General features: G+C 45.4%; 1 protein-coding gene across 1 annotated transcript in view; it reads left to right on the forward strand.

Moving 5' to 3' along the window:
- The window catches only part of LOC123076243 (TANK-binding kinase 1-binding protein 1), a 94,017-nt gene that overhangs the window by 33,249 nt on the left and 48,109 nt on the right, over positions 1–12,659 (forward strand). Inside the window, exon 2 of the mRNA XM_044498600.1 lies at positions 8,273–8,663. Coding sequence (XP_044354535.1) covers positions 8,273–8,663 — 391 coding nt within the window. The remainder of the gene's footprint in view (positions 1–8,272; positions 8,664–12,659) is intronic.

Below are 12,659 nucleotides of genomic sequence, written 5' to 3' on the forward strand. Positions count from 1 at the left end.
ACTGACGCTGTTTTCAGCAGAACTGCCATGGTGTTGTTTTTGTGCAGAAATAAAAGTTCTCGGAATGAAGTGAAACTTTGCAAGGATTTTTTATATCAAATACTCTTCAAATATTCTTTTGCTCCCCTTGTGTCGAATCTATAAATTTTGGTTGAATACTCTACCCTCGAAAACTGTCGCGATCCCCTATACTTGTGGGTTATCAATTTACCACTATCGTTTTGGGGTTATGCATTAGAGACAACCGCAATCACGTTAAAAAGGGCACCGTCTAAATCCGTTGAGACGATACCGTATGAACTATGGTTTGGCAAGAAACCTAAGCTGACGTTTCTTAATGTTTGGGGTTGTGACACTTATGGCAAAAGGCTTCAGCTTAATAAGCTCGAACCCAAATCGGAGAAGAACGTCTTCATAGGATACACTAAGGGAACAATTGGGTACACCTTCTACCATAGATCCGAAGGCAAGATCTTTGTTGCCAAGAATGGAACATTAGGGAAGGAGTTTCTCTCGAAAGAAGTGAGTGGGAGGAAAGTAGAATTTGATGAGGTAATTGTACCTTCTCTCAATTTGGAAAGTAGCACATCAGAGAAATCCGTTCCCGTGATGCCTACACCAACTAGAGAGGAAGCTAATGATGATGATCATGAAACTTCAGATCAAGTTACCACTGGACCTCGTAGGTCAAACAGCGCACGTTCCGCACTAGAGTCGTACGATAATCCTATCCTGGAAGTCATGTTACTAGACCATGGCGAACCTACGAACTATGAAGAAGCTATGATGAGCCCAGATTCCGATAGATGGCTTGAGGCCATGAAATCTGAGATAGGATCCATGTATGAGAACAAAGAGTGGACTTTGGTGGACTTGCCCAATGATCGGCAAGCCATTGAGAATAAATGGATCTTCAAGAAGAAGACAGATGCTGATGGTAATGTCACCATCTACAAAGCTCGACTTGTTGCGAAAGGTTTTCGACAAGTTCAAGGGGTTGACTACAATGAGACCTTCTCACCCGTAGCGATGCTTAAGTCAGTCCGAATCATTTTAGCAATTGCCGCATTTCATACTTATGAAATTTGGCAAATGGATGTCAAAAATGCATTCCTTAATGGATTTGTTAAAGAAGAGTTGTATATGATACAACCGGAAGGTTTTGTCGATCCTAAAGGTGCTAACAAAGTGTGCAAGCTCCAGCGGTCCATCTATCGACTGGTGCAACCATCTTGGAGTTAGAATATACCCTTTGATGAGGTGATCAAAGCATATGGTTTTATACAGACTTATGATGAAGCTTGTATTTACAAGAAAGTGAGTGGGAGCTCTGTAGAATTTCTGATATTATATATGGATGACATATTATTGATTGGAAATGATATAGAATTTTTTGATAGCATAAAAAGGATACTTGAATAAGAATTTTATAATGAAAGACCTCAGTGAAGCTACTTACATATTGGGCATCAAGATCTATAGGGATAGATCAAGACGCTTAATAGACTTTCACAAAGCACATACCTTGATAAAGGTTTGAAGAAGTTCAAAAATGGATTACTCCAAGAAAGGGTTCTTGCCTGTGTTACACGGTATGAAGTTGAGTAAGACTCAAAGCCCGATCACGGCAAAAGATATAGAGAGAATGAAAGTAATTCCCTATGCCTTAGCCATAGGTTCTATAAAGTATGCCATGCTGTGTACCAGACCTATTGTGTACCTTGCCAATGAGTTTGGCAAGGAGGTACAATGGTGATCCAGGAGTAGATCACTGTACAACGGTCAAAATTATCCTTAACTAAGAGGACTAAGAAAATATTTCTCGGTTATGGAGGTGATAAAGAGTTCGCCACCAAGAGTTATGTCGATGAAAGCTTTGACACCGATTCAGATGACTCTGAGTCTCAATCTGGATACGTATTGAAAGTGGGAGCAATTAGCTAGAGTAGCTCTATGCAGAGCATTGTAGACATAGAAATTTTTGCAAAATACATGCGGATCTAAATGTGACAGACTCGTTGACTAAACTTCTCTCACAAGCAAAACATGTTCACGCCTTAAGTACTCTTTGGGTGTTAATCACAAGGCGATGTGAACTAGATTACTGACTCTAGTAAACTCTTTGGGTGTTAGTCACATGGTGATGTGAACTATGGGTATTAATCACATGGCGATGTGAACAGATTATTGACTCTAGTGCAAATGGGAGACTGATGGAAATATGCCCTAGAGGCAATAATAAAATGGTTATTATTATATTTCCTTAATCATGATAAAGGTTTATTATTCATGCTAGAATTGTATTGACCGGAAACTAAAATACATGTGTGGATACATAAACAAATATCGTGTCCCTAGTGAGCCTCTACTAAACTAGCTCGTTGATCAAAGATGGTTAAGGTTTCCTAACCATAGACATGAGTTGTGATTTGATAACAGGATCACATCATTAGGAGAATGATTTGATGGACAAGACCCATCCATTAGCTTAGCATAATGATCGTTCAGTTTTATTGCTATTGCTTTCTTCATGTCAAATACATATTCCTTCGATTATGAGATTATGCAACTCCTGGATACCGGAGGAATGCCTTGTGTGCTTCAAACGTCACAACGTAACGGGGTGACTATAAAGATGCTCTACAGGTATCTTCGAAGGTTTTTGTTGAGTTGGCATAGATCAAAATTAGGATTTGTCACTCCTATATCGGTGAGGTATCTCTGGGCCCTCTCGGTAATACACATCATAAGCTTGCAAGCAAACGACTAAGGAGTTAGTCACGAGGTGATGTATTATGGAACGAGTAAAGAGACTTGTCGGTAACAAGATTGAACTAGGTATGAAGATACCAACGATCGAATCTCGAGAAAGTAACATACCGATGGACAAAGGGAATTACGTATGTTGTCATAACGGTTCGACCGATAAAGATCTTCGTAGAATATATAGGAGCCAATATGGGCATGCAGGTTCTGCTATTGGTTATTGATCGGAGAGGTGTCTCGATCACGTCTACATAGTTCTCGAACACGAGGGTCCACACGCTTAACGCTCGTTGACGATATAGTATTGTATGAGTTACGTGATTTGGTGACCGAATGTTGTTCGGAGTCCCGGATAAGATCACGGACATGATGAGGAGTCTCGAAATGGTTGAGAGGTAAATATTGATATATAGGATGATAGAATTCAGACACTGGAAGTGTTTCAGGGGGTACCGGGTACTTATCGGGTCATCGGAAGGGGTTTCGGGCACCCCCGGCAAAATATATGGCCTTATGGGCCAAGATAGGGAACGCACCGGCCACAAGGAGCTGGTGCGCCCCATAGCAGGCTGGCCTAGGAGAAGAAGGAAATGGGGGGAGGGAATGGAAAGTGTGGATTAGGATTCCCACTTCCTTCCCTCCCCTCCCCCCCCTCTTTCCTCCCCCCTCAGTTATATATGGCAGGGGGCACGGGTTGGGAGGGACTCCAAGTAGGATTCCTCCTACTTGGGCGCCTCGTATAGCTGCTCCTACCTCCCTCCTACCTATATATATGTGGGAGGGGGCACCTAGCACACATGAGACAATTGCCTAGCCGTGTGTGGCGCCACCTCCATCGTTTACACCCCGGTCATATTTTCGTAGTGCTTAGGCGAAGCCCTGTGGAAATCACTTCACCATCACCGTCACCACGCCGTCGTGCTGACGAAAATCATCTACTACCTTGACGTCTGGCTAGATCAAGAAGGCGAGAGACGTCACCGAGCTGAACATGTGCAGAGCACGGAGGTGCCGTGCGTTCGGTACTTGATCTGTTGAAGCACGAAGAAGTTCGACTACATCAACCGCATTGTGAAATGTTTCCGCTTGCGGTCTACGAGGGTACATAGACACACTCTACCCATGTTTCTATGCATCTCCATGGATATATCATTGTGTGTGCGTAGAATTTTTTGTTATCCATGCAACGTTTCCCAACAGAAATACTTTATGCGATGAACATGGAGCATAGCCAGACTATATGATTTTGTAGGGACAACTTTCTTTGGCCATGATATTTTGACAAGACATGATTGTTTTTTTAGTATGCTTGAAGTATTATTGTTTTTTATGTCAATATTAAACTTTTGTTTTGAATCTTATGGATCTGAATATTCTTGCCACAATAAAGAAGATTACATGGATAAATATGTTCAGTTGCATTCCACATCAAAAAATTTGTTTCTATCATTTATCTACTCGAGGACGAGCAGGAATTAAGCTTGGGGATGCTTGATACGTCTCCAACGTATCTATAATCTTTTATTGTTCCATGCTATTATATTATCTATTTTGGATGTTTTATATGCATTAATATTCTATTTTATATTATTTTGGGGACTAATCTATTAACCTAGAGCCTAGTGCCAGTTTCTGTTTTTTCCTTGTTTTTGAGTTTTACAGAAAAGGAATATCAAACGGAGTCCAAACGAGCTGAAAATGTACGGTGATTGTTTATGGACCAGAAGAGACCCATGGAGCATCGGAGTTGGGCCAGAAGGGTCTCGAGGCAATCACAACCCTAGGGGCTCCCCACCCCCTAGGGTCTGCCCCCTAGGCTTGTGGGCTCCTCGGGAACCCCCCTGACTTGTTTCCAATGCCAAAAATTCCTATAAATATAGAAACCCCCAAAAAGAAACCTAGATCGGAACTTCCACCGCTACAAGCCTCTATAGCCACGAAAAACCAATCAGGAGCCCATTCTGACTCCCTGCCGAAGGTGGAAACCATCACCGATGGCCATCTTTATCATCTCGACGGTCTCCATGACGAGGAGGGAGTAGTTCACCCTCGGGGCTGAGGGTATGTACCAGTAGCTATGTGTTTGATCTCTCTCTCCCTCTCTCTCTCTCTCTCGTGTTCTTGATTTTGCACGATCTTGATGTACCGCGAGCTTTGTTACTATAGTTGAATCATTTCGTGTTTCTCCCCCTCTACCTTCTTGTGATGAATTGAGTGTTACCTTTGAGGTTTCACTATTATCGGATTGAATACTATTATGGATTTGAGAACACTTGATGTATGTCTTGCGTGGGATACCCGTGCTGACAATGGGGCGTTCTATTGATTAATTTGTTGTATGTTTTGGCACTCAACTCGCAGATTCCCGAGGTGACATTAGGGTATCTATGCATAGGGGTTGATGCATGATTTGTCCTTGTTTCTCCGATAGGAATCTTGGGGCACTCTTTGAGGTTCTTTGTGTTGGGTTGAATATTATGAATCTGAAGTTGCTTGATGCATATCGTATAATTGGCCCACAGATACTTGTGGTGACATCGGAGTATCTAGGTGACATTAGGATTGGTTGATGTGTGTCATATGGTTTTATTTTACTATGAACTCTAGGGTTGTTTGTGACACTTATAGGAATAGCTCAATGGATTGATGGGAAAGAATAACTTTGAGGTGGTTTCGTACCCTATGAGCAATTTCATCTTATGTTCTCCGCGATAGGAATTTCAGAGTGACTCTTTGTCTCACATTGAGGGATTGCCATATGTTAAATATGTTGTCATTGTTGAGAGACCTTGCACTAGTGAAAGTATGAACCCTAGGCCTTGTTTTGAAGCATTGCAATACTGTTTTTGCTCACTTTTGTTACTAGTTGCCTTGCCGTTTTTATATTTTTAGATTACATAAACCTATATCTACCATCCATGTTACACTTGTATTATCATCTCTTCACCGAACTACTGCACCTATACAGTTTACCATTGTATTGGGTGTTTTGGGGACACAAGAGACTCTTTTTATTTGGTTGCAGGGTTGTTTGAGAGAGACCATCTTCATCCTATGCCTCCCAAGGATTGATAAACCTTAGGTCATCCACTTGAGGGAACTTTGCTATTGTCCTTCAAAACTCTGCGCTTGGAGGCCCAACACGAGTCTACAAGAAGAGGGTTGCATAGTAGACATCAGACACTCCTGCCTACTACACATGAGACGCGTCGAGCTTTTGGTATGACCTCCGTTTGCTGAAGGTTGTAATCTGCGAAGTGCCCACACCATCAGAAGACTACATGGATTACAAGCGCATTGCCTTTTTCAACATGGGACTAGTCTATCTGGAATCCGGTCGCCATACATGGTTATGGCTCATCATCAATCCTGTTAACCCTCCATTTATGTCTGATGCTATAGTGCATGATGGCATCTTTTACATGGTCGTTACACAGATTGGCTGCATATTGGTGGAATCTATCGTCGTGTAATTGTTCTATCTCATCTCATATTTACCTTGTGAATACGACTGCCTGTTGATTGTTTGAAATTTAGAATAGATAGTATTTCTATAACCACATCATTACTATATGTTCTTCTCATTTCCAAGATTTTTATGACCACACATGTTATTGTTAGAGTTGATATGAGAACAATTGGCATCTAATGATTGTTAGAATAGATATTATGAGTATAACCTCATGATTGCTATATGTTACTCTCATTTCCAAGATTTTTATAACCATACATGTTATTATTAAAGTTGATAGGAGAACAGTAGTCACTGCTATGGTAGAATATGAGTAGGCCTTGGCATAGTTGTTTTCCTCTCATTTTTACAGGATGTTTGAACCATGACATGTTGCTAGAATATGAAAGCCATTGGCGTATTTTTTAACTTGGGGTATGATTATGATCACTGCATTGCAATTCTCTTGCTATGATCTGTGTCACTATTATAATAATCTTAATTGCACACATACTCTGAACATGATTTTATATTCTTGTCCTTTTGATCTCCAATTTGATTTGTTGCAGCAGACGCAAATGTGTTGGGCTTCATAATCCAAGGACCTAGAAATATACAAGTCAATGGGTGGTGGTTTATCGCTCATTCAACTGATGGTGGTCATCTGATGCTCATTCACACGTACCAAATTGACCAAACCATTTCATCAAACCACATGCAGTACAATGCCTGGGGTGTTCGTGACTGTGATGGCTATGGTTGCTTCATGTTCGAGAAATATCCCAACTCCGTTGGGCCAGGCGTATTCAACTGGAGGCGGGTTTACAGCCTCAGCAACCACTCCATGTTCCTCGGGCTCAATTATCCGATCATCCAACCAATCATCGATCATATCACCGGTGATGATTATCGTGCTATGCAACTTCCATTCGCTAGGGGGAACTGCGTTTACACATCATACCATGGGTTTCATGAATAACCATATCCAGAGATTCGTCGACACAGCTTGTTGCAAGATGATCTTCAGTGCGTGAAAGGCATAGAGCTTCCAAGCGATGACTTTTGCAAATCCGACATGCGGCGATGTGGTACATGCCAACAGCAAATATGCACAACTTGATTCGTAGTGATATCTAGACTTAGCCATGTATCCAGCTGTTGTAGCATCACCCTCCTTTGTTCGATATTATGTAATGTAGTTAGTTTGAAGGATAGATACCATTCTGGGATCAAGTGCATCCTAACTCACCTGCGTAGCATGCACTGATAATGATGGCGGAGATCCTGTGCAGAAGCCATATATATCAATTAGGCTTCAAGTGCATACTTGTTGGTGAAAGTGTTGTCCAATGGGAATTATATTTTGTATTACTCGTGTAGCCTACAAAGTCTATCGCACAGCCTTGTAACTTTGGACTCCATTTCTAAATTTGTACTAGTACTAGTAGTCCTCTATACCGTATATTGCGCTACTCGTACTACTACTTGTAACACCCCGGATGTAACTTCCCATATTTGTAACTCCAACTCTTGCCATTTTCGGCTATGTGTTATGATATTCCCTTCGTGGCCGGGTTTTGTTTTTTGTTTTGCATTTTGTTCCTGTCATGCATCTCATATCATGTCATCATGTGCATTGCATTTGCATACGTGTTCCTTTTTTTGCATCCGAGCATTTTCCCCGTTGTCCGTTTTGCAATCCGGCACTCCCACCCCTCCGGCGCACCCCTCTTGTTTCGTTTCGTGAGCGGGTGTTGAACATTCTCGGAATGGACCAAGGCTTGTCAAGTGGCCTTGGTATACCACCGGTCAAGTTTCGTTCCATTTGGAGGTCGTTTGGTACTCCAACGGTTAACCGGGTAACCGCAGATGCCTTTTGTGTGTTGCAGCAAAAAAGCCCTCCAAACAGTCAAAAAAACCCTCTAAGTCTCTTCCATGCTCTAGGTCGTTCGATCACGATCGTGTGGGCGAAAACCGCACTCCATTTGGAGTCTCCTAGCTCCCTCTACCTATAAAACACCTCCCCCCCGAAATATTCGCGGTGCAAAACCCTAGTCCACTTCCCCTCTCCGCGGCCGGACGTGTCCGCCGCCGCCGGACAAATTCCGCCGCCGGCCGCAGCCACTCACGGCGCGCCACGTCGCCCGGGCTGCGCCCCACTTCGCCGCCGACCGCGCGGGCCCGGGAGGCCCACATCCGGCCCCCGCCGGCCCGTCTCCTCCTCCGCGCCCGCGCCTCCACCCCGCCCGCGAGCGCCGCCGCCACATCGCCGACCGTCGCCGCGCGTCGCCGCCCTCGGTGCCCGCCGCCTCGCCGGTCGCCGCCGCCGTCCTCCTCCGCGCCCGCACCCGCAGCCGCCCGACGCCGGCGCGCCGCCTCCCCGCGCCCTGCTCCACGCCGGCGCCCTCCTCCCGTCGCAATGCCGGCCACCGCGAGCAGCACTCCGGCGAGCTCGATCCGATCTGGATCCCGATCGAGTCAAATCCCACGGTTGACTTTCCCCCCTCCCAAAATATTCTAAGTCTCGTAATATTTGCATTACATGCTCATGTTCAACGCATCAAAACTCTCTGCATATAGCTCTGTTTCATGCGTGTAATATATCGAAATGTTCATTACGAGATGCTCTTCATTTTGTTCCTTTATGCCATGTCCATTTGAGTCCATCTTGACACCCAAATATCTGGTGCAAGAGTGCTAATTGCTTTTAACTGCTGTTACTTATCAGAACATGAGGATGTGTTATTTTTGTTGCATTTAATGTGTGCATCTTATGGGCATGAGCTCTACATATGTTTTGATGTATGCCATTACATCTTTAAGGAGGTGTATGCCATGTATTTTTGTGATCTCTGTGGTGACTAGCACAAGCATGCAAACTAGGCTTCGTGATGTTTCTGATTTCAGGGACTTGGTAATTTTACTAAGTCTGTGCCTGCCGTTATTTTGTTGCTATGTATCCATGTGTCTACAGAGAGATCGATGCTCCTTTTGGAGATGTTCAGGAAGGAGGTTTCGTAGATATAGTTGTGCTCTATCCATTCATGCCCCTGTTTGCAATTATGGAGTGCCATAGGATGACTCAATCTTGCTCTACTTTTGCTACAAAATGTTCCTGGCAGATTGTTTACTTGTTATTCAATTTTGTCAAGCTTGTTGTAGTTGTTTCATACATGCTATGAACTTGCTCTTGCCATGGATAGCTTCATAAACATGCCATCTTGCTGTAGGTATGCTTGTTTTGTCATGCATTGCCTTGTGTTGAGTGAATCAAGCTCACCAAGATGCCTTCATATTACTGTTTCTGCCATGCTCTGTTTTCTGCTAAGTCTGAAACCTGTTAACGAAACTTGCTATGTTTACATGGCTGCCATCATATCTTCTTGTCCTTTTTGGCTCATGGTCAGTGTCGTGGAATTGTCACGGCAGATGTCCTCGAACTAGGACTTAGTCGTGGAGCCATCGCAACTAGGAAGCTTGAAGGGGTTAAGTGGGACAAGGAACACGAGGGTTTATACTGGTTCGGACCCTTACGGTGAAGGTAAAAGCCTACGTCCAGTTTGAGGTGGTATTGATTAGGGTTTCGATGACCAGGGAGCTAAACTGCTATGCCTGGCTCTCGATGAGATCTTCCTTGTCCCTAAACCGCTGCCGGGTCGTCCCTTTATATAGGGAGGCTGACGCCCAGCAGCTCTCGGAGTCCCGGCCGGCTCATAAGAGTGTCCGGCTCGGACTCTCAACTATTCTTGCCTTACACTACAAGTTCTACTATGATAATGATTGTAACTACGGGCCTTAAGCCATATCCGGCTCTTAAGCCCATCTTTGGCCCACCGTCTTCAAGCTTGGCGCCGGGCTTCTGGCAATGACCATATGAGTAACCCGGCCCCTCCTGGCGGGTGACTCTAAGGTCTATATCCTCAACATTAGGCCCCAGATTGATTTGAGCTGGCTCATGTCAATCTTCAATCCTCTCGACAGAAAAAATCTTTGGCTTACCATTTGTGTGAAGGCCATAACCCGGCGTGACGTCATTCTCTGAACTCCGGGTAATCCGCTGTGACGTCATCTTCCATTAAGCCCGTTTTTTACTCCACCAGATCCGCAACGGATCTTATCTTCACTGCCATCCCGAAAATCGAGGCGTTTCGTGGGGAGATAATTACGCCGTGGTCTCCTCGTTTCTCGCACCCACTTATGAGCTCGCCCTTATAAATAGGCCGGCCCGACGGGCCTTCAGCCACTCCTCTCTTCTTCGTCTTCTTCCTCGCGCCACTGCTCCCCTGCTCGAGCTCTGCTGCTACCGCCGCCGCGGGTCTTCTCGCCGTCACCAACTCAGGCCGCTGCATCACCCTGATTTGACCAGAGAAACGCGACGACCTCCACGACTCTCCAGCCCCTGTAAGTCCTGGTTGCCCTGTAGAACAGATCTGCCGTAGGGTTCGTCCGTGCTCTTCGTGTTCTTCGCTGTCGCCCACGAACTCTGGTAGTTTTCACTTTTACTGCCCTTTTCTGATCTTAGCCCTGTATAGAACCACTGCGGTAGATGTTTTAGCACCCGTTTCACACGCATGTAGACCTCTTTTCACTGCATAAAGGCCTTGTTCGAGCTCAAGAACTCCCCTACGTCTGTTTTTAGGTCTAGAAATTTTCCTTTTGCCCGACCATTTTGATCCAAAATATTTACCGCAATGTGTGAAACCTGTTTTCACCACACTTAGTAAAAAACTGCACTCATTGAGTCATGGCGGTTTACATTTCCGGCTTAAAGAAAACACACGCCGTAGAACCTTCCGACTTAAAGGAGACCACGCGCCATAGAATTTTCCGGCTCATCTGTGTAAGGCCGTGGACAATCGAATTACTCTCAATACCTTGGGCGGCTTAAATAACCTGGTGCACTTAGATATATGTCATTAGTCCCCTCCGTAAGCCGCCACTTCAACAATGAACTATAACTTTCCTCCGGCTTATACTTAAACCGGACGTTTCCTTTTATCATAGGCTGCCGACTTTCACCATGCCTCCCAAAGCTCCTAAAGCCTCTATCACTTGCAATTGGATGAGTTCCAATGTCACCAATGAGACCTTAGCGGATTTTGTCAAGTCAGGCTACCTGCCCAAGAAGGACGTCATGTCCTACCGTGCCCCTGACCCATCAGAGGAGAGACCACAGCCAAAGGATGGGGAGGTGGTCATTTCTGCGGATCACATGAGCCGGGGCTTCGCACCGCCCGGCTCAAAGTTTTTTAGAGACGTGCTGAACTTCTTTGACCTGCGGCCACAAGATATAGGACCCAACTCGGTGTCCAACATCTGCAACTTCCAAGTGTTCTGCGAGGTCTATCTTGGAGAGGAGCCCAGCCTGCTGCTCTTTACAGAGCTCTTCTACCTGAACCGTCAGAATGAGTGCGCCAATGGGCCATGTTTGGAGCTAGGTGGCATCTCCATTCAGCGGCGGAGGGACTGCCTTTTTCCCTATGCAGAGCCGCCAAGCCACCCCAAAGACTGGAATCTGACGTGGTTCTACTGCCAAGACACGTCGCCGGCTGATGAGAGTCCGTTGCCCGGCTTTCGCCACTCGCGTCTGGAGCCAACACACCCACTGTCAGACAAGCTGACTCAAGCGGAGCGCCAACCTCTGCTCCCCACCATAAACAAGATCAAGGCTCTCCTGGGCGATGGTCTCAACGGAATCGATCTGGTCCGGGTCTGGATCTCCTGGCGGGTGATCCCATTGAGCCGCCGCCCCGGCTTAATGTGCGAGTACACGGGCCGAAAGGATGACCCTCAGAGACACAGCCACAACGATCTTCCTGAAGATGTTGCAGAAGATATGACCAAGGCTCTCTTGAACGAGAGCCTGGCAGACTGCGGGAGGACCGGGTTAGCCCCCTTCTGCAAGACCAATCCAGCCCCAGCGGTAAGCCGCTGATCTGAACATCTTATCTTCTTCTGTATATAACTTTCATCTGAATCGTTTTAGGAAATCATCATTGTATTTTTCAGGCTAATGACAAGTTCTGGCGGGTCAAATATGACCATGAGGCGGCCAAAAAGGCCAGAAAGGCGAAGAAAGCCGCCAAGAAAGCCGCCCCTCGCAAGAAAGTAAATAGGCCTACTGCTTCAGAGCTGATGCAACTGAGGGACAGCTCCGAGTCAGAGGTAACCCCTGAGCCTGTAAGTCCTTGCCGTATTTGTTGTTTATTTCTATCCGCCTTATCAATACTTGTTCATCAATAGGACGACACCGGAGCAAGTAACCCGGTGGTTGAAGAGGTAATGTCACTTTCCTCCGACTCGGAGCCCTTGCCAAGGCTGAAAGTCCGAAGGGTAACCCGGAAAGTAAGCTTTTCCAATCCTTTAGCTTATCAAGATCCTCAATTTATTTTGAAGCGACAGGTTCATGAAAGCCGGCGGCACACCCGGACCAACAAAGACA

Source organism: Triticum aestivum, chromosome 3D (assembly GCF_018294505.1).
Source record: "Triticum aestivum cultivar Chinese Spring chromosome 3D, IWGSC CS RefSeq v2.1, whole genome shotgun sequence".
In the NCBI taxonomy this organism is placed as follows: Eukaryota; Viridiplantae; Streptophyta; class Magnoliopsida; order Poales; family Poaceae; genus Triticum; species Triticum aestivum.